The 19,010-nt window shown below is 40.1% G+C and overlaps 1 protein-coding gene across 3 annotated transcripts in view; it reads right to left on the bottom strand.

Moving 5' to 3' along the window:
- SEMA6A (semaphorin 6A) overlaps positions 1 to 19,010 on the bottom strand; it is a 129,334-nt gene that overhangs the window by 45,210 nt on the left and 65,114 nt on the right. For all 3 annotated transcript variants that reach the window (XM_035291048.3, XM_035291049.3, XM_035291050.3), the window contains exons 2-7: positions 14,828 to 14,965; positions 12,518 to 12,635; positions 7,651 to 7,711; positions 6,567 to 6,629; positions 5,735 to 5,836; positions 2,196 to 2,286 (exon numbers count right to left, since the gene is read on the bottom strand). In XM_035291048.3, coding sequence (XP_035146939.1) covers positions 2,196 to 2,286; positions 5,735 to 5,836; positions 6,567 to 6,629; positions 7,651 to 7,711; positions 12,518 to 12,635; positions 14,828 to 14,927 — 535 coding nt within the window. In that variant the 5' untranslated portion in view covers positions 14,928 to 14,965. The remainder of the gene's footprint in view (positions 1 to 2,195; positions 2,287 to 5,734; positions 5,837 to 6,566; positions 6,630 to 7,650; positions 7,712 to 12,517; positions 12,636 to 14,827; positions 14,966 to 19,010) is intronic.

The following is a 19,010-nucleotide window of genomic DNA, read 5'->3' as shown; positions in this document are numbered from 1 at the left end:
GGTGATGGCTATTGCTCCTAACTACTCTCCAAAACTCTTTGTTTTACATCCTTTTAAAAACTGGGCATCTTTGTTTTACATCCTTTTAAAAACAGAACATCTACTTGTAGAACAGAATAGTTTTCTGTCACTCTTTTTTTTTTTTGAGACGGAATTTTTTCTCAGCTCACCACAACCTTTGCCTCCTGGGTTCAAGTGATTCTCCTGCCTCAGCCTCCCGAGTAGCTAGGATTACAGGCATGCACCACCATGCCCGGCTAACTTTGCATTTTTAGTAGAGACGGGGTTCCTCTATGTTGGTCAGGCTGGTCTCGAACTCCCAACCTCAGGTGATCTGCACACCTCAGCCTCCCAAAGTGTTGGGATTACAGGCATGAGCCAACCCGCCCGGCGTCTGCCACTCTTAGTAATATGATACCATTCATTTGCAGTGAGGATCTCCTATTAATAAGGGCTGGGCTTTTATGAATTCAAACACTTAAGTGAAAATCTATTTAGATATAACACTAGAGTTATAATATTAACTCATGTGGCTTGCTCTGTATAGCTCCTGGCAACTTGGTGGTCATAGTAAGTTCTCTGCCCATTCTACCTTTTCTACCTTAGGCTACAGTAAGTCTTCTTTTTATGTTTTTATTTTATTTTATTGAGACAAGCTCTCCTGTCACCCAGGCTAGAGTGCAGTGGTGCAATCACAGCTCACTGCAACCTCAACCTCTTGGGCTCCATGACCACCTAATTTTTTTTCTGTTTTTGTAGAGTTGGGGTCTCTCTATGTTGAACTCCTGGGCTCAAGAGATCTTCCCACCTTGGCCTTCTACAGTGCTGGGATTACAGGCGTGAGCTACCACTCCTATTCTCCCCTGCAGACCACGTTCTCCAAGGTCCCAACTAATGCAGGTTCCACATGCCAGTGAGGGCCTGCAGCAGTAGTCGTGCACTTGGGAATATGCTCAAGTGCTCTCTCCACTGGCCTTGCTCATACCTTACAAACAGGTCTGAAAGAATTCATATTCTTGACAGAACTGCTTCTCAGTAATTCTGTGCTCTCATTCAGGGCGAGAACTCAAGGAATCTCTCAGTCTTAACTCAACAGTCTGTCACTGCAGATTCAGGCCCACAAATGGATGACACTGAGGGAGAGGTTCAGGAAGCCAGAAAGTAATCTTGTTTCATAATCAAAGCCCTAGGGTCCCTCATCCAGCTAGTATGTGCCAGTTTTTAGCTGTTGTGATGGAAATTATAGCTAACTGCTTTATTACATGCTATAACAATCACTATTATACCAATGCTTCTCTCTACACCCACCTCCTCATACACAGCTGGTAATGAATTTCTAAATAAATTTCTAATTAAAGCACACAAACTCATATACAAAAATCCCGCTAAATCTGAAAATGATGATCTGTTTGCTATTTCTTTATGTCTTTTGCAGCGGAAAGAAGGGGTGGCATTGGGGAATAGAGGTCAGCCTAAGCAATTAGCACCCTCCCCTCAGCCACCATGGTCTCTGGGTCAGAGATGGGTGTGTAACCTAATCAAGTCAATGCTTTGAGAAGATGTCTGTGGGAAGCTTGTGGGTATGCGGCCTCACTGCTCTGAGAGAGTTTCCAGAAGCTTCCTTTTGTTTCTTTCCCTTTCTCTTCTATATGTGGACAAGAAGACATGTAGCCCTAATTGGGGTTGGCAGCCATCCTCCGACTGTGAGAACCGCCTGTCTCATCATGAGGTCGGCGTAGAGCATGGGAATGCAAAGGGGCTGCCTCCCAGACAACACTGTTGAGCTGTTGAATCTAGCCAACCCCAAGTCCATCCTACCTTAAACAGCAAATGCACATCAGTGGGGGGTTTTAAATTTAAATTTCATTTTATTTATTTTTTTACGTTGGTAGTTTGGGGTGGGATTTTCTATTATTTGAGCCTAAATGTGCCCTAATTGATTCGCCACATGTTCAGTCCTATGCTGTTATCCTTTTCTAAAGGCACAAAAACGTGGGTAAATGGGGTAAAGACTTTTTTTGAGAAGCAAAAGTACAATTTTCATACTAATTTCAAATGGAAAGGCATTCTTAATTACAGTATTCACCAGAGACTCAAAGCACAACTGTGATTCCATGAATCCTCCAGAGCCGATTCACAGCGACAGGATGAAACATGCAAAAGCAAATGCAATGAGAAGCAATCGGGTCACTTACCTGCAAACAGCGCAATGTTGGCATGTTTGGCATCGTAAGGGCATCTGGCCATTCCGCTAAATTCATCCCCGAATGATTCCAATGTATCCATCTGAATGAAATAATAGGATTTAATTACAAACAACAACCAACCGTAGTGTTGTTCTTTTGCCCTAAACCCTCAGAAATTATTTTCAGGAGGTGGCAGGCCTTTTAAAATCTGTAACCACTTTGAGAGGGCCCTGTTGGAGCCACTGTATATTTTTTAAACTGTACTTGACAATCACATAAAATAGCTGTGTTAAAAACATGTATTTTTAGGGGAGAGATGGTTGAATCAGACATGCTTCCGAGCAGTGTACTATTCCACCCAGCACATTTTTTTATGGAAGTCTTTTTCAGATATTTTATACTAACCAAGAGCTTTCTGTTGAACTTTGACAGACTTTGTGGTCTGTGGGTCTGGCATGTATTCAAAAATGACGCTTAGCACACAATGATGCAACGGAAAAGCCCTTATCCTAAGCTGTGCACGCTCTAATCCTAGCAATGAGGAAACAATAGACAAGGAGTGTATGGTTTTCTTTATAATGTGCCTAATCCTAAAAAATAGTGGTTACAGCTATAGCTGGTCAAAGGCAAGAAGCAGTGAAGGACAGATATATCCGTTTGTGACACTGGAATGGGCCAGAGACAAAGCAATGCCATGGGGAATTCCTCTTTCCATGAAGTAAAAACCAACCCTTGAAGCAGTCATGAAATCTTAGAATTCACAGCAGCTCCTGGGAAATTAAACCACTATCGGGTACAGATAAGTATACAAAGACCCAGCTTACTTGTGTTATAAAAATTAATATAGATCAGGGCATGGCAGTGAGGCACATACTGAAAATTTATCACTCTCTTGCTTCATGTCACTCTAATCAACTTAATGCTTGTGTGCTATGATAAGACTTGGGTGTTTCAGTGGAAGAGTGGACATTGTTTTCCCTTTGAACCATTGTCCTGATCTGTTGATAAAAAGCACTTAAGAGAGAAGCTGTCATTCTCCCTGCAGCCAAATACATTATGTCCCATATGATCAGCAATATCACGCTGTGCCCTGAGTCTAAAAATACACTTTTCTGAGCAGTGCTAAGGGTTCTTACTACCATTCACAGTGCTAGGCATATTGTTGGGAACTGAGCATGAACAACAGCTCATCTGTGGCTTCTAAGAGGCCTGGGCTCCTGGAAGCATGTCTTAGCAGGTGTGGCTAGAACAAGCGAGAGGTGACGGCATTGCCATAGGTGTACAGTCGTGGGAAAGGGACCATGTGCAGGAAGAATAAGCCAGACCACTCATGGCCTGTATATCAAGTGCCAAGAAAACCTGTGATTTGTCATAAAACATAGCTTTCCAGCTAAGGAATTCCTTGGGATTTGTTAGAAGCATCAATCTTAATGAGTCCTAAACAACGACAAACAGGGATGGAATATTACGTGGTAAATGAAAGTTGAAGCCTTAGCTGTATGCTGTCACTGGCTAGAGTAAATACTGGACTAGAATGGCTACCTCTATTATAAACTGATGGATCTTGCCTCTATAGTTAAAAATTTGATCTTTTGTTTATGATAGACCTTTATGTACTAATTTTGATTTGTTTAAAATGCTGCATTAAGAATCTAACTTAATTACTGAATCTTTTGGTACCCCTTCTATTTTATGCCTGAGCCACATCCCTCGCTGTCTCCACCCTAATCCTGGCCCTGTTGGTGCCCATTTCCAAGTGTAAGAAGGAAGATGAGTATGAGGGTCAAACAGACCCTCCCTTCACTGTTCGTGCCAAGAAAAGGCAGGGGGTCTTTCTGGTTTGCTTGCTGGTGCTGATTCCAGCCCATCATTGCTTTTCACATTCTTCCCACTCCTAGGGTTTCACTTTATGATGATGGAACCCAAATCTGTATTTCTCCCCATATTCTCTCTAAATCAAAGCTTACCAATCCATCTTCTTGCTAGATAGCCCTATGCATGTCTCATAAGCAGTGCTGTGCACAGTGCCTGGCACACTCATAATGTGCAAAACGGAGCCCTTATCTTCACACTCCCCCGATCCCAACCTCACAGCTCTTCCGTTATTTCCTGTCTGAATTGGTGGCCGCCCTATCCATCTAGTCACCAAGAGATGGCCTAGCAGTCATTCTTGACTTGCCTCTCTCTCTATCCTGTGCTTCTTATCAATTATTAAATCCTACCAGTTTTTGTCACTTCAGTATTTCCTGAATCTATTCTCTTCCCTCATCCCTAGGGCCATCTACATCTCAAACTTCTTTCTGTTAACACTTGTCATTTCACAGTCCCACAATTCAGAACCAAATGAGGTTCCTCAAGCTCAACAGGCCATTTCTTACTCCCTGCCTTTATTCATGCTGTTCCCTGCTACCTGGAACGCCTTTCTTCCTTCATTTGGCTAACTTCTCCTTATCCTATAAGACAAAGGTTAGGCATTACCTCATTCAATGCTTCACAAAAATTAATTAAACACCTGTTTGGGAGTCATTATGTTAGATTCTGGACAATCACAGATGTGATCTCTTGTAGAGCCTGTGTTTCTTAAGGGCGGAAGTATTTGTGTTCCAGGTTTGAGAACAACTGGTAGGATAGTTTGATGACAGGGGGTCATCTACCTAGTTCTGACGCTTTCCCAGACTCCTCTCCTCATGTATGGCAAGAACTTTTGTGTTGTGCTTCCATAATTCATTGCGTGATGTAACCATGGCAGCTGCCCTATGGAATTGTAGTTTTCTTCTCCCTACCTGGCTTCCTGAAGGGTGGAGGCCTCCTATCTCTCTTTACAACCTCAGCACTAGGCCACAGTAGGAACATGGTACATGTTTGCTGAGAGAAAGCCTGGCAGGAGGATGTACAAAGAAAGCTAACAGTGGTGCAGCCAAGGCCTGAGATCGCTGCCACCTCTGCTTCCATGGCTGGCAAAGTCCCTGCTCCTTCATCATTTCTATTAGCTGCATCAAAACCAGCTAGATTTACTAACTCTTTAAGAGGGTCCCCCCAACCCCCACATAAAACCAAGGTAAGTAAGGCTGTGGTCAAGAAAGCTGAGTGCTCAATGGAATTAAATTCCCGTGTTCTTGTAGGAAAGTCTACAGTTTCAAATGGCATGCTTTTGAGATACCTTTTAGAATAGAAATCTCTCACCATATAAGTGTGCCTTTGTGCTCAGAGGGTAGATAGTGGGGTGAGAGAGAGAAAGAAATAGAGAGAGGGGAAATCCACATGGTGTACCTGGTAAGTATGGCAGGCTTCTGAACAATAGAGAAAAGGGTCTTACAGAAACTAACTTTGCTAGGCAGGCTCTTTAAAGATGTGTCAATCAATCCTGAACAAACAGGAAGCTTAGAAGCCTGCTCAGGATCACTCATGTGGAGCAATACATTAAGTTGAACAACTGAGAGGCACTCAGGTGGTGTTGAATTACCCCTCTTAGGTTGCTGCAGGTACAATCACAGTAAATTATGAAATGCCTCCTGGCAGTGTGGTTCCAACCGACAAATAGCATTTACCTTGTAGTTTCTGCAGGAAGGGTTGAAGGCATTAGTTCCACAGACAAACAATGCATCATCGGTTTTCCTCAGAAGAACTTTAATAAAGTTGTGACACTCATCCTGAAAAATAATTCAAACTGTTTTGTATCATGTCCATTCAATACAGAAACTGATTCTTCACTGTATGCCATGGTCAGCTGACAGTAAGGTTAAAATGGAGGTGGCTGAGCATTTCTCCCATTAAAAGGTCAAGTTCCTCCTGGTGTGAACCAGAGATGATGCCGACATCAACCATTACTCTTTCAACAGTAAATAAAAATAAGACATAGAATGAAAGAGTATGTGTTTACTTTATCTCACAAAAGGAAGGCCAACCTGGAAGTGCCAACCTCCCAGCATATTAATTTTAATGCCAGATGCCCCAGCTTTCCCTGATGTACAAAGCTGCTGGCTGAAGTGTGTTTTTATGTTGTTATATGACCAAAGGCACAAAACCCTGCATATCTGTGCAGCCTTTTATGAGCTCTTCCCCAGATTCCCTGTGGGCCTTGCACTGCAGAGGTGGGCATCAGAGTGCACTCACAAGACTCCAGGCAGCCGGCTTTGTGTCCATAATCCTGTGTGCGTCTAAGTAGTTCATGATGCAGGCCTAGCAGCTGTTGTAATGTTTCATCACATTAAAAGGAAACTATTTTTGCAAATTAAAGCCTTCAATAAGTTGATGGAAAAAGCAATTACTGGGCGAAAAAGGAAAAAGCACAATCCATTCTACATCATGGTCTATGGCGGAAGATAACAGTCAAAAACTTAACCCAAAGTGGCAGCTGCAGGAGAAATGAAAATTGCCTACCTTATGTTTTCCCTTCATCCTGCATGTGTCTACATCGGCCTGTCTAGATTTCCATGTCAGTTTCTGCAGGGATCAAGAAAGAAATCAATTAGAGCCCGGAGGTTGTTGCATTTGATTTTAGAAGTAAGAGTTCCCTTGGGGAAGCTAAAGGCTGAACATTTTTTTATTTATTGAAAGCTTTCTGCACCCTTTCTCCATGATGAATTCACCATGACAACAAAAGATTCCAGATGAAAACGTTCGTTTAATTTGGAACTCCTATCTATTCATTAAACCACAAAATGGTCTTCTTCTGTTTGAGATAAAGATGAAGGAGAAAGGAAAAAAAAAAAAATAACAGTGTGGAAATTTCATGTAAACTCTCCAGATTAATTTGCTAAATTATGATCGTTTTGATAAAATATATGTCCTTGCCCTTTCCTTTCAGTTGATAAATCAATTTTTATAAAGAAGGCTTTTTTCTTAAAATATGGAAGTCATTTTCTTAAACATAAAGAGGACATTCACTCCAGCTGGACAAAGATTTAATTCAGGTTATACTCCTTCCCATAGACTAATGGACTGAAGGGATCTTCTACTTCTACAGCATAGGTTTTATTAACTAAAATATCCCCATGTGGAGTTATAAGGAAAGCTTAGGCTATACTTTACGTCTGTCTGAAATGGGTAATGATCAAGTTCCTGAACCACAACAGCCAAATCAAACTTAATACTGCAAGACATGGAAATAGAACATTGAAACCTTTGTAGAATACATTTGTGGAACAAAATTTTACTTATGAAAACTGATGATTTCCTTGATACATGAAGCAATAGTTTTATTAAAGAAATGTACAAATTACCTAAAATTCCAAAATGTGTATGTACACATATATTTGATGAATAAAATATGAAGTACATAACTATTCCTGAACATGTATTAAATCCTAACCTGTTCCCTAATTAGGATTTCACAAAATGCACGTTGCCATCTCTAAATTACGATTAGCCACATAATCTTAATCAATGCACTTAAAATACATATTCTGTTCAAAAACTACCCAAAGGTCCTTTATTTTGCAAATATGGTTTTAAAACAACTTACTTTGCTACAATAAATTTCTTCCGTGTGTGACGTGTCTATATCAACAGTATAAATATGGTCCCTATAGACAAAGAAAAATAATATAAGGTCAAATACAGAGTCAAAACAGTTCATTTTCGGCTTAATGAGTTATGTCTTATCAGGACAGAAGAGCCCATATCCATGTTCTTAGAAAAACATGATATCCACATGCAAGAAGAAAAGAGTGCCGCCTTGGAGAGATGTCTCCAGATCCCATTTAGCACCTTCTGATAAATCACGGCATTGTGCTCTAAGGGACACCTTCATGGAAACTTCCCTGTATTAGCTCTTCTCTCTGACACTACAACTACAGCATCTGCATATATGTAGCTCAGAAGGGAGGGCTCTGAAAGTTAAATTGGCCCAAAGACTAAAACACAAATGAATTCATGTGCCCTTTCACTATCTTCAAATACACGTACCAAATACTTGGTATTCAACATGGCACATTTGTTCATCAAGAGGGCTAATAAAAAACTGATCTCCGTCTCCATCTTTCTTTTAAAAATATATTTCCATCTTAACTTTGATTATTTGATCGACAGGATGGAAGATGACAAAGGTAAAATTATTTCCAGAAGCCACTCTTTTCCTCATAATGATGGTCAATTGAAGTCTAAAATGTACTTGAGATAAAGTTTACATTTCTTGCTTCTGTTCACCTTCCTGTTTTGCTGAGAATTTGGTTGTCTTTACAATTTGCTGCCAATCTAGCTTTGGAAGGGAGGAAAGAATCAGCAGCTCAGGTGTGGGGCTATATTTAAACATCCCCTTCTGTGTGAGCTGGGTACAAGGGCGTTTTTGTCTGGAATTCATAAGAAAGAAAAGAAAAGAACTGCACTCAACAGAGGAGATGGGGGGCTAGTGAGGGAAAGCAAAACAGCTCATTTCCCTTGAAATAACATTGACTTTTTCGAAAATGCAGGAAGTCCTGGGGCTGGAAAATTACCCACAGCTTTAAACCAGGACCTCAAGTCTCCCATGCAGACTTTTAAGCCCCCTTGTTACTTAAAAGAAAAAGCAGGGAGAAGAAAAGAAAGAAATTATTTGCTGGATTCACTTCTATAATATATATATAAAATGTTTTTCAGTTCTTGGGAAATCTGTTTGCTTCTCGTTTTAGGGAAAACACAACAGAGAAAAATAACAGGCCGTCTCACGTGAAAATAAAAGGAGCGGGAAGGGTAGTTGGCTTAGAAAACTCCCTTGCCTGCTACTTGAGTGTGTGTGTGTGGAGGGAGGGGTGTGGGGGAGGAGGGCGTGGTAAGGGGTGGAGGAATAGGGGCCTGTTTTGTAAATTGCTGAATTGGGAAGTTTCTTCAAACTTCAGTAGGCTGCCAGAATCGCCCTGCCCTTTAATTTCAAGGCAGTTTTACTGCATTTGTTTATTACTTGTTTGACTTTATTGGTGGTGCTGTGGTCAGACTCATTATTGGAATGGAACTGCCTATTACTTTGGTATCAGGTTTGAGATGACTGGAGGCTTTTCCTTGCCTGCTTCCCCTCAAAACTTAAGTTGAAGCTGAATATATGAATTGTAAATGAACAACTGATTAATATGCATTGGCAGCTCCTCAGAAAGCTCTCAGATTGCCCCCTTTTGGCATGGCCTGTTTATGTTAATTAGCAGTTTAGAGATTAAAAAAGAAGAGGAATTTACAAAGTGGATAATAATAAAGCAGAATTGAAAGGGGTTCTTGCCACCAACCCTCACTCAGTCCCCTGGGTTCTGGATGGGAGTTGGCTCGCGATAGCTGACACCAATTGTCTAGAAGAACTGGGAAGCCTTTTAAACATAGAATTCTGTGAATGAAATCTTCTCTTGGACAATGACAATCTTTTTCCATATCTAAAACCTCACATGGCTCTCGCAAACAAAAATGGTGCTTTATGGTAAACCACAGACCAGGGGTCATTCCCAACCATCTGAGTGTGCATGCATCCCAGGCCTCACACTCTGTTCTTCCTGAATTAAGTTATTTGAACATAAACTGACTTAATCCTAGGACTTCCTCTTCCCCCTCCAGCAAGAACTACTGCATTGTGTTGCCATGGCTTGAGCCTGGGGCGGGGGGGGGGGGGGGGCGGGGGGCGGGGATTTAGCTTTAAATTGTGTTACTTGCTGCCTAGAAACCCAGATCTCTCACAGCAATGTTGGGAAGTGTAAAATCAAAGTGAATTAAAGTTGGGAAGTATAAAAATAAAGTGTAAAATTAAGAGAAGAGGCCCTAAAGATGGTGGGCACAGAACTCCTTCAGGAATTTTTCTAAGGGTGTATATTGAGAGGAAGTGGCTGTATATGGTGTGAAAAGCAACATGTCAATGCTACAGTGATACAAACTTGACCTTTAATGAATGATGCGTTTATTTGATAGTTTCAAAAAAATTAATGTGTTTCTTCTTTTAATCTTATTTCTTCTTTTCCTTTCCTTCCTTGGGGTGAGGAGTTAGAATAAAAACTGTCTTGGTTCTAATGAGCTGGAATAATGATCACTTTTAAGTCTGCATAGGACCTTGCTCCTAACACTCATAGCGCTGGGACCTGCAGTCTACACCCTGCTAAATCATCAAATACCAGGGCAGTCTGTTACACCACTTTTTCCCCCAGAGAACAATTCACAAGAGATTGCAAAGTGAACAATTCACAAGAGATTCTTAAGTCAACCTATTTCTCACAGATTCAATATTTTATCATTTGTTTTGATCGGCCCTTAGATAATTGAGTGCAAATGTCATTTTCTAATCCTACTACATTTAGGAAAATAAAAATGACATTTAAGAAGGAGCTGGTATTCTATCAGAGAGGGGATTACTGAGCATTTCACTGAAATGCTTTATAATGAATACCCATAATGACCATGTTCTTGGGCAACAGCGATTAGAAGGACATTATCAGGACAAACAGTATCAGCTCTATTCCTTAGTATGCAGCACAGTACAGCGAGTGACAGCATGGACTCTAGAGCAAGACCACCCTGGTTCAAATCCTGCCTCTGTCATTTTGACCCCATCATTTCACCTTTCTGTCCCTTGGATTCCTCCTATAAGACATGGGAATAATGATAGCTCCTTCTTATAGGGTCGTTTCCAGAATTGGATGAATTAACATTCATAAAGAACCTACAGCTATGTTTGTCAATGGTATGCGCACAGCATACTTGTATACACTATGTAAGTATTTGTAAAGTAAAACTTTCAAAAAGTATTTGAACATTGCTCCCTGTGGTCAAGTTAGGGGCACTCTCAGTTTTAAGGTAGCCTTTTTTTTCTTTATGTTGCAAAGCGTGTCACCTCAGAACATCTAAGTGCTTTAGAAGAATCAACCACTATTGTTATTTACTTGTTCTTTCCTTATGCCATATAGAAACATAATCTGCATTTCTAGGCCAGGCATCATGGCATACACCTGTAATCTCAGCACTTTGGGAGGTTGAGGTGAGTGGGCCACTTGAAGGTTAGAAGTTTGAGCCTGGCCAACATGGTGAAACCCCGTCTCTATTAAAAATACAAAAATTAGCTGGGTGTGGTGGCATGTGCCTGTAGTCCCAACTACTCAGGAGGTTGAGGCAGGAGAATTGCCTTAACCCTGGTGGGCAGGAGGAGGTTGCAGTGAGCTGAGATCGCACCACTGCACTCCAGCCTGGGTGACAGACGTGAAACCCTATCTCAAAAAACAGCATAAACTCCATTTCTTCTCCCCAGTGTGAAATGATTAAACAGTGTAGTGCCAGGAAAGACCACAGGGAACACCATAAGATAGTGCTCCCTGTTGCTCTTCATTTGGAATTATTCTGAATAGCTACACACTCCCAAAATGGAGGAACATACATTGTTGAAATCCTAAGGGACTTAATTAAGGTCATCAAATACGACCTCTCACTTGGCAGGGGATACTTCTGGCCAGAGAAGTTGTGGTCCCGCTAAATTAAGGGCAGAATTAGAACAAAAGCCTGAATATATTCCAGCACTCTTTGAACAGTATTCTTACCATGCCATTCAGCCTTAAGACATCAGTCTGTCTAAGTAACATTTCCCCAATGGATGAGCTTTTTTTTTTTTACTAAAACCAAATAAAAACCTTCTAAAATATATATTATGCTTTCTTTGGTTGTCATTGCCATTCTTTCAAAGTAATGATATATATTATCAATGATATATACGTTAACTGCAAAAATACAAATAGGTTAAATAGACACACCTACATTCGTCCTGTATAATACATGTTTACACATTCAACTTAATTTAACAAACAAGGATTAGACCAGATGAGGTGGCTCATGCCTGTAATCCAAGTACTTTGGGAGGTCGTGGTGGGTGAATCACCTAAGGCCAGGAGTTCAAGACCAGCCTGACCAACATAGTGAAACCCTGTTCCCACTAAAAATACAAAATTAACCAGGTGTGATGGTACATGCTTATAATTTCAGCTACTTGGGAGGCTGAGGCAAGAGAACTGCTTGAACCCAGGAGAGGGAGGCTGCAGTGAGCTGAGATTGCACCACTGCACTCCAGTCTGGGCAACAAGAGTGAAAACTCTGTCTCAAACAAACAAACAAGTATTGAGGAGCAGAGCATTCAAATGGGTGCTTGAATAAATACTTGCCTATCTGTTCAAAAGAAACAGTGGATTATTTGAGTGTAAGTGCCCCAATATGCTATTATTTCTATTTAAATCCACATAGGGTTAAACAGACGCAGACAATTTTGAAATAATGATTACTTGACACATTAAAGGAGCCTTTAAATTAAATACTCTATTTAGAAACCTCAAGATCTTAAAAATGATGTATAGCTGGTAAATTGAGGACTCTGGGCCTTCGGAAGCTCTGGGGAAAAGGCCCCTTACCTAGCAGCAATGTAGAGGGTTCTGTTCATGATCATAATCATCTGGATGTCCAGCCTGTGCCTCTGTGTGGTGTTCCGTCCTGGCTTGTGGCCCACAAACACCGGATACTGTTTTGTATCTGTGAAAAGAGGAGAAGGGGCAAAAAAGGAAAAGCAAATCAAGCCAGGAATTGCCAGGGTAGGGAGGGGAGGGGACAGGCCACAAAAGAAAGCCGTGTTTAGGTCAGACCATGCCACCATTTTCCATCTCCATTTGAGTCTGTTATTTTAGGATATATGATAGAAGAGTGCTCTTTAAGGTTCATCAAGTTAGATTTTCATTTCTAGATAAGAAGAAGCCTGGATTTATATTTCTAAGTGTCACAATTTTTGATTTGTCCCTCTTTCTCAGGGCTCAACTTGCTAGTGAACCCTTTGCATGAAGGTGCTCTTTTCTTCCACAGTTTTCTTTTCATCTTCTGTAGAGCTAAGCCTGAGGGGGCAGTCTGCCAAAGATCTTGTCTCGGGACAAAACTATTTCAAAGCAGCCTTCCCATCAATCACCACAAATGCAATGTGGTCTGGAGGCGAGAGCCCTTGTCCAGGAGCCAGAAGAAAAATACAGTCTCCACAGGCGTCCAGTTGGAATAATCCACTATTGAAGGCAGCCCTGAGAGGTTGGTTGGCATTCTAGGAACTGTGGGAAGTTCACTCTTGAGTAAAGCAATTGGCTAACAATTTCACAGAAATGTGGGCTTTAACAGGACAGGGTCAAACTGAGTGTAGCCAGTCAGGTGATCAGGAATTTTCCCTGACTTGGTGAGTCAATGAGTATATTTCTCTTTTCCTACAGTTCTTTTTGGCTGAGAGTGGCTAATTTGTATTGAGATCTGACCTTTAAAAATACCTACATCTCAACATCCCTTTATACCTGCAATCTCCAGAGTGCTGGAGAGCCTCCAGAGAAACTCAGGAGGAAAGAAAGATGGGCCACATTTAAAAGGCACTTGTTTTCTGGAGAGCGGTGGCGGTATAAATAATGACCAGAAAACCATTCACAGATTTATGCTTGGACCCCTCACTTTACACCCTTGTTCTATCTGAACATTACTCACAGTGGGTATCTTATCAGGGAGACTTAGTATGTTTTATTCACAATAGAGAGCTTGGAATAAGATAATCTTGTGCTTTCCTTTCCACTGCTTTGAAATTTCATGTACCCATTTATCAAGGAGATTGCTAAAACAATTCAAATGTCTCTATGATCATGGATTTAAGTGACCATTGAGGAATGGTTTTCAGCAGCACATCTGGGCTGGAGTCCCTTCTATACTTTGACATCCAAGACAGAAAACTTACCTCAAATGGAAATAAGTAAGTGTTTATTAAGTCTGGGACCCTGAGTTCGGTGGACTCTTTCAGGAGTGATGATCTTGAACTACCATTTGGCCTTAATCATGACCTTAGACTTTGCACTGTCGAATCGTTGTGTGCCAGTTTTGCTACCTCATCTTCCAACCCAGAAAGAACACTGGGCAATATGTGGATCTCCTTAGTATTCTATATTAATGTTAGACACCTTTGTATGGTTCACTCAGTGTTTGTTTTGGGGTAATTACTATGAAAAGAGATATTTAGAAAAAAATGCTCTTACATTTTTACTGTAATGAAATACTTAAGTCTTTTAGAGGGCATGAAAAACGAAGTGGTAAATTGAATGCTCCGTCCAACGCACAGGCAGGACTTTCCTCTTTTGAGGAGACAACTGAATCATGTCAGTATCTACTCCTGACAACGAAGCAGAGACCAAAGGAAAGTTATTAACAGTTAAAATGGGCCCTCTATAAATTCAAAATTACTCTTTATCCCAGTCTATTAACTATGTAACTTCTAAGTCCAAAAAAATTAATTTTCTCTGAAGTACTCAAAAACAGTCATGATTTATTGTTCATATCTTGCAACAATCCCTATCTATGGAATTATATTTAAAGATGTGTAATGCTGGCAACACCCAGATAACAGTGATATTGTCCCACAGAGCTGATTTTAAGGCATGAACACCATGGCCTCCATGTAGTAACTGAGACTTCATCAGTGTTTCGAGGGATGTTTCAAATCTTCCCACGTGTCCCCACAACAACGTCTGATGGAGTTATAGAAAAGTCATCCTGTCACTTTGACTAGACCTGAATTATCCACCTTTGCCATGTACAGAGGTTAAAATAACTAATAAGACACTTTTTCTATTTCATTTTTAATTTTTATTTTTTGCTAGGCTGGTTCAGGCCAAAATGTTCTCAAAGAGACAGTGAGTGAGACTGTGGGTACTTACAGTTGCCATGCGAAATACTGATTGGCTCAGAATCTTCTGGGAAACCAGCCCCAGCAAAGTGTAGCAGTGTGAAATATAGCAGCAAGGCTTCTGACCTCATAGTAGTTCAGCGGGGAGACTTTATTTCTCTACTTCACCCTGCCAAAAAGTTAAGAACATTTTTTTCCAAGTCAGTTCAAAGACATAAAATGAAATACCCTTAAAGATAAATTCAAGAGAAAAAAAGGCTTCTGCTTTACATCTTCTACATGGTAAGTTTGTTGACTTTTGTGTTTGGAACTTGTACCTGTTGCCTACTGCTATCTCCTTCACCACGCATCTGAGCCCTTCCATATGGGACAAAGATTTAGTTCTTTTATCTTGAGCCGTCTTTAAGCTCTTACAGGGGCTATTTCACAATCATGAAATGCTGCTTTCAAAAAAATGTGAATAACTAAGAAGATGTTTTTTCCTTTTTAAAGTAAATATTTTTCCATACAGATACCAAGACTGCCACTCCCAGACAAGCCCAGGATCACTCAGAAATTTGAGATGATTGCCAATACTGAAAAACAGGAGATTTCTGATATGAATCTAGATTTTTCAGTTTGTTTGTAAAAATACCTGCCATACTGACTTAAGTAACAGTTTCCCTTAGGCACCACACCTCCACCTCCAACACACAGATACACAGACAGACACACATGCGGGCGCGCGCCCGCACACACACACAATTTATATCACGTCCTGTTTACTAATTTCCATTACCTGCTTGACCCCTTAGTTGAGATATTCACCCCTGATTTATGTCATCCTACAGTGACTTAGACATAAATAAATAAAAATCACATGGTCTATATTTAAAGAGAAGTAGGCAGATCCTTTCACAGTCTGTGAAGACTAGTACTAGGAGAATCTGAAACCACATTCTGAAACGGTATTGTTGATTTTAAAAAGTCCTATCTCTATATATTTTAGTCTCAATCCTTCCTTGCAGTGAAATAGTAGTGAATAAAAATGTCAGCTACACTGTTCTACCCATCTGTATTTTCTTGATGAAGCTCTTTATGTGTAGAAAAATTCTCCTAAATCTTGGAAATAAAAACAATTCCATGTGGGACTGCTGGATACAGTGAAAAAAAGACTCATGATACAGTAAATATCACTTAATTCTCAGGCATATTTCAAATAAGCTTGATCTATCATGGAAATTAATGTAAAATGAGGATATCTTTTCATCTTTCTAGAGCAGTAAACTCTTTGAAGTAGCCTGCCAAAGATTATCTTTTTTGAACAAAGCTATTTTACAGTAGTCCATCAATCATTTAAGATTTGTGTGTAGAAATGTCAAACTTAGTAACCTAGATGTCTTTGAAAGTTAATTTGTAAACAGACTGCTAACTTAGGTTTTTTGGAACACCATTTCGATTAGATACCTATGTCTCTCTTCTTCATGCCAAAAAAGTATTAATCAGTCCCAAGTGTTGCACTGTAACTTATAATTTCACAGACACAGCTGGGTCTCAATCATTTCTTCAATTGAAAAGTGCACATTAATTAATTTGCTTCATCTTGAAAACCAAGGAGGGAGAGAGATTGAGAGAAAAGCCTAAACAATTCTATATCTCCATCTCTTGATGTGTAAATTAAAATTAAACTTTAAATGATTACTTATTCATAAGGGTGAATCATTATGAAAAGACATAAACATGTATTTATTAGACAGGTGAAAAGCAAGAGTTTATTCATTCATTAATTTGCCAGTTCTTCCTATCCTAGAGAATATGAACTCAAAGGAAAGAAGCTCTGTTTGCTTCTCATGGCTCCTGTTCAGTACAGCATTAAAGGGAAGAAATAAATAACAAAAGTAACTAAAACATAAACAAGACACCAGTCAGCTGTTAGATTTTAGGAGAGAAGGCATCTGGCGGGGGGAGGGAGAACTGGCACTTTTACCAGGAGCTCAAGAATAGTATTATACAGAAGCATATTGCCTCAGAGGATTTGAAGCATATAATGAAAGAAAAGAGGAAACTCAAAAGGCCAATTCTCATTCCTTTAGAAATCTTTAGAGTTATATGTATGCTTTTAAGGATTAATTTTTCTTGACATGACAAATGAGTCTCCATCCTTCAACAACTGCATTCATATGTGTACAAATGTCTGTCCTACAAGCTAACAAGACAATATTCTGGTACTTTATTGTATTCCCCAATTTAAATTTTTTCCATCTTAAGCTTACATGTGTCAAATGCAAAATTCTCAACCCCAGCAGCTGGCAGGAAAAGCAATGCATGCAGAAGAAATCTCTTATGCAAGTCAATGGCTATTCTGGCTATCCTTGCAGTCAGAATCAAGGCTGAGATATGTCACTTAAATATCTCCAGGTTTACAGCAGGGCTCTCTGCCAGAAAAAATAGCTGTTGTATATGTCTTTCTATCATTATATCATCAGGCAGTTAACATGTAGATCATATGGGTGAAAGTGCTCTGGCAGTATTGGTTAATCTCGGTCAGTTCACATGAACATTTTAAAATTTTCTTCAGTTGAAATTTTGATGTATTATTCCCTTTCTACTCAATTTTGGGCCCTAACCCTTGGAAATATGTAGACAATAAATTTTCTTGTTGAAATGATTACTTTGCAGAGGGACCCCAATTCCATAACATTGTAATTTCTCATCCAAAGAACACAGGCTTGGGTCTCTTTTCTAAGATTACGCAATACAGACTTGCATCAGTCCAGGAAAACAAAAACAACAACTTTCCACTGAGTTTACAAACCTTGAGCGAGCTGTGCTGCTGCAATTTAAGAGGCTGTTTAAGTCACTTTCAAGACTTTGAAAAGTGCTACCCACATGCAGCATATTTATAGGTATCTGCAAACATTTGTCGATTTCTCTGTCTGTGACTGCTTACATAGGCTAAATATAACTTAGACTTAAGCAGCTATTCAGAAAATTAGAGAAAGGAAGTCTGTCAATATAAGGATTCTAAATAAAAACATTTACTTCAGAAGTAAGCCTATTATATCTGAATTTTCCATCTACTTGTCTCAGCCTTTCACTCTTCTTAGCCTGAAGAGAAATGGCCTTTGTAAAATGTATCATTACTACAAAGTTATGATCCAAATATCCCCAACCCCAGAAATTCACAGAAAGCCTTAAGACATTTTCATTTTAATAGGCATCGGCTTGGTGAATTTATTATTAGGTCTATTTAGGTTCATCTGAAATTAATTTGTATTGACTTTCTATGCCCAAACAAAAATTCTTTTTCACAATAATTTTTCCCTACAGCTTTTAAGCCCAAATTGGGTAACAGAACTGTGATCTACAAATGGCATTGTGATTATTGGTTGCCATGAGCCAACTGAACCATACAGAATGCTAATTGGCCAGGAAACTAGCTTTCAGGTATTTCGGATTGAAGACAAAACAAAGGAGACCCAAAGAAGGACTGTCTGAAAACACTGTGAATGCGTTCATGATGATGATTTTTAAAAGCAAGAAATTCTTTTCAATTGCTGGAGCTTCCATCCACGCACACCCCTACCTCCCACACCCTTGATGACGCAGGTCATTGTGTCAACCAAGCATGAAGCAAAAGGGATGGCAGTGGAGGGAAAAATGATTACAACGTCAGAGAATGAGGTCGTCAATTGCCACACCTTACTTCTAATGAGTCAGTTTAATAAGCCACGAGGACTGGGAAGCCATGACCAGTGGACCCAGCCAGAATGCCACTCAGGCTAACCCTTGACACTAGTTCTAATCTTCTGCCCAAATATTCCTCCAAATCCTGCCCTGGAAAACTCTGCGGGGGCTCACAAACCGGTAGTACCTGGCCTAAGCTGACTCACAGAGAAGAAAAAAACTAAATTAGCAACACTGAGGGAAAAATAGGAGATTTAATAAACAACTCCAGATTCCTGACTTCTTAAAAAACAAAAAAATCAGAGGTTTGGTTTTGCTAGTCCGAGTCCCCACACGACAACACCCGGGGTTGAGCACTGGATGCCCCAAATAGAGCTGTCTCCATTTGGAAACCTTCCCACTACTTCCCACTTTCTTAGGAAGCCTTCCTTACCCATTAACCTCACTTGACTGCCCCTGAAGGCTCTGAGGGAACCTTTACGCTACTGAGGTGCAGGACATCAACATTGCTGCATGAGGGTATTCTGTTCCTCTTGGCCATCATCTGC

This window comes from Callithrix jacchus, chromosome 2, assembly GCF_049354715.1.
Source record: "Callithrix jacchus isolate 240 chromosome 2, calJac240_pri, whole genome shotgun sequence".
NCBI lineage: Eukaryota > Metazoa > Chordata > Mammalia > Primates > Cebidae > Callithrix > Callithrix jacchus.
The sequence above is the reverse complement of the archived record's forward strand: the minus strand, read 5'-3'. Positions and strand labels throughout refer to the sequence as shown.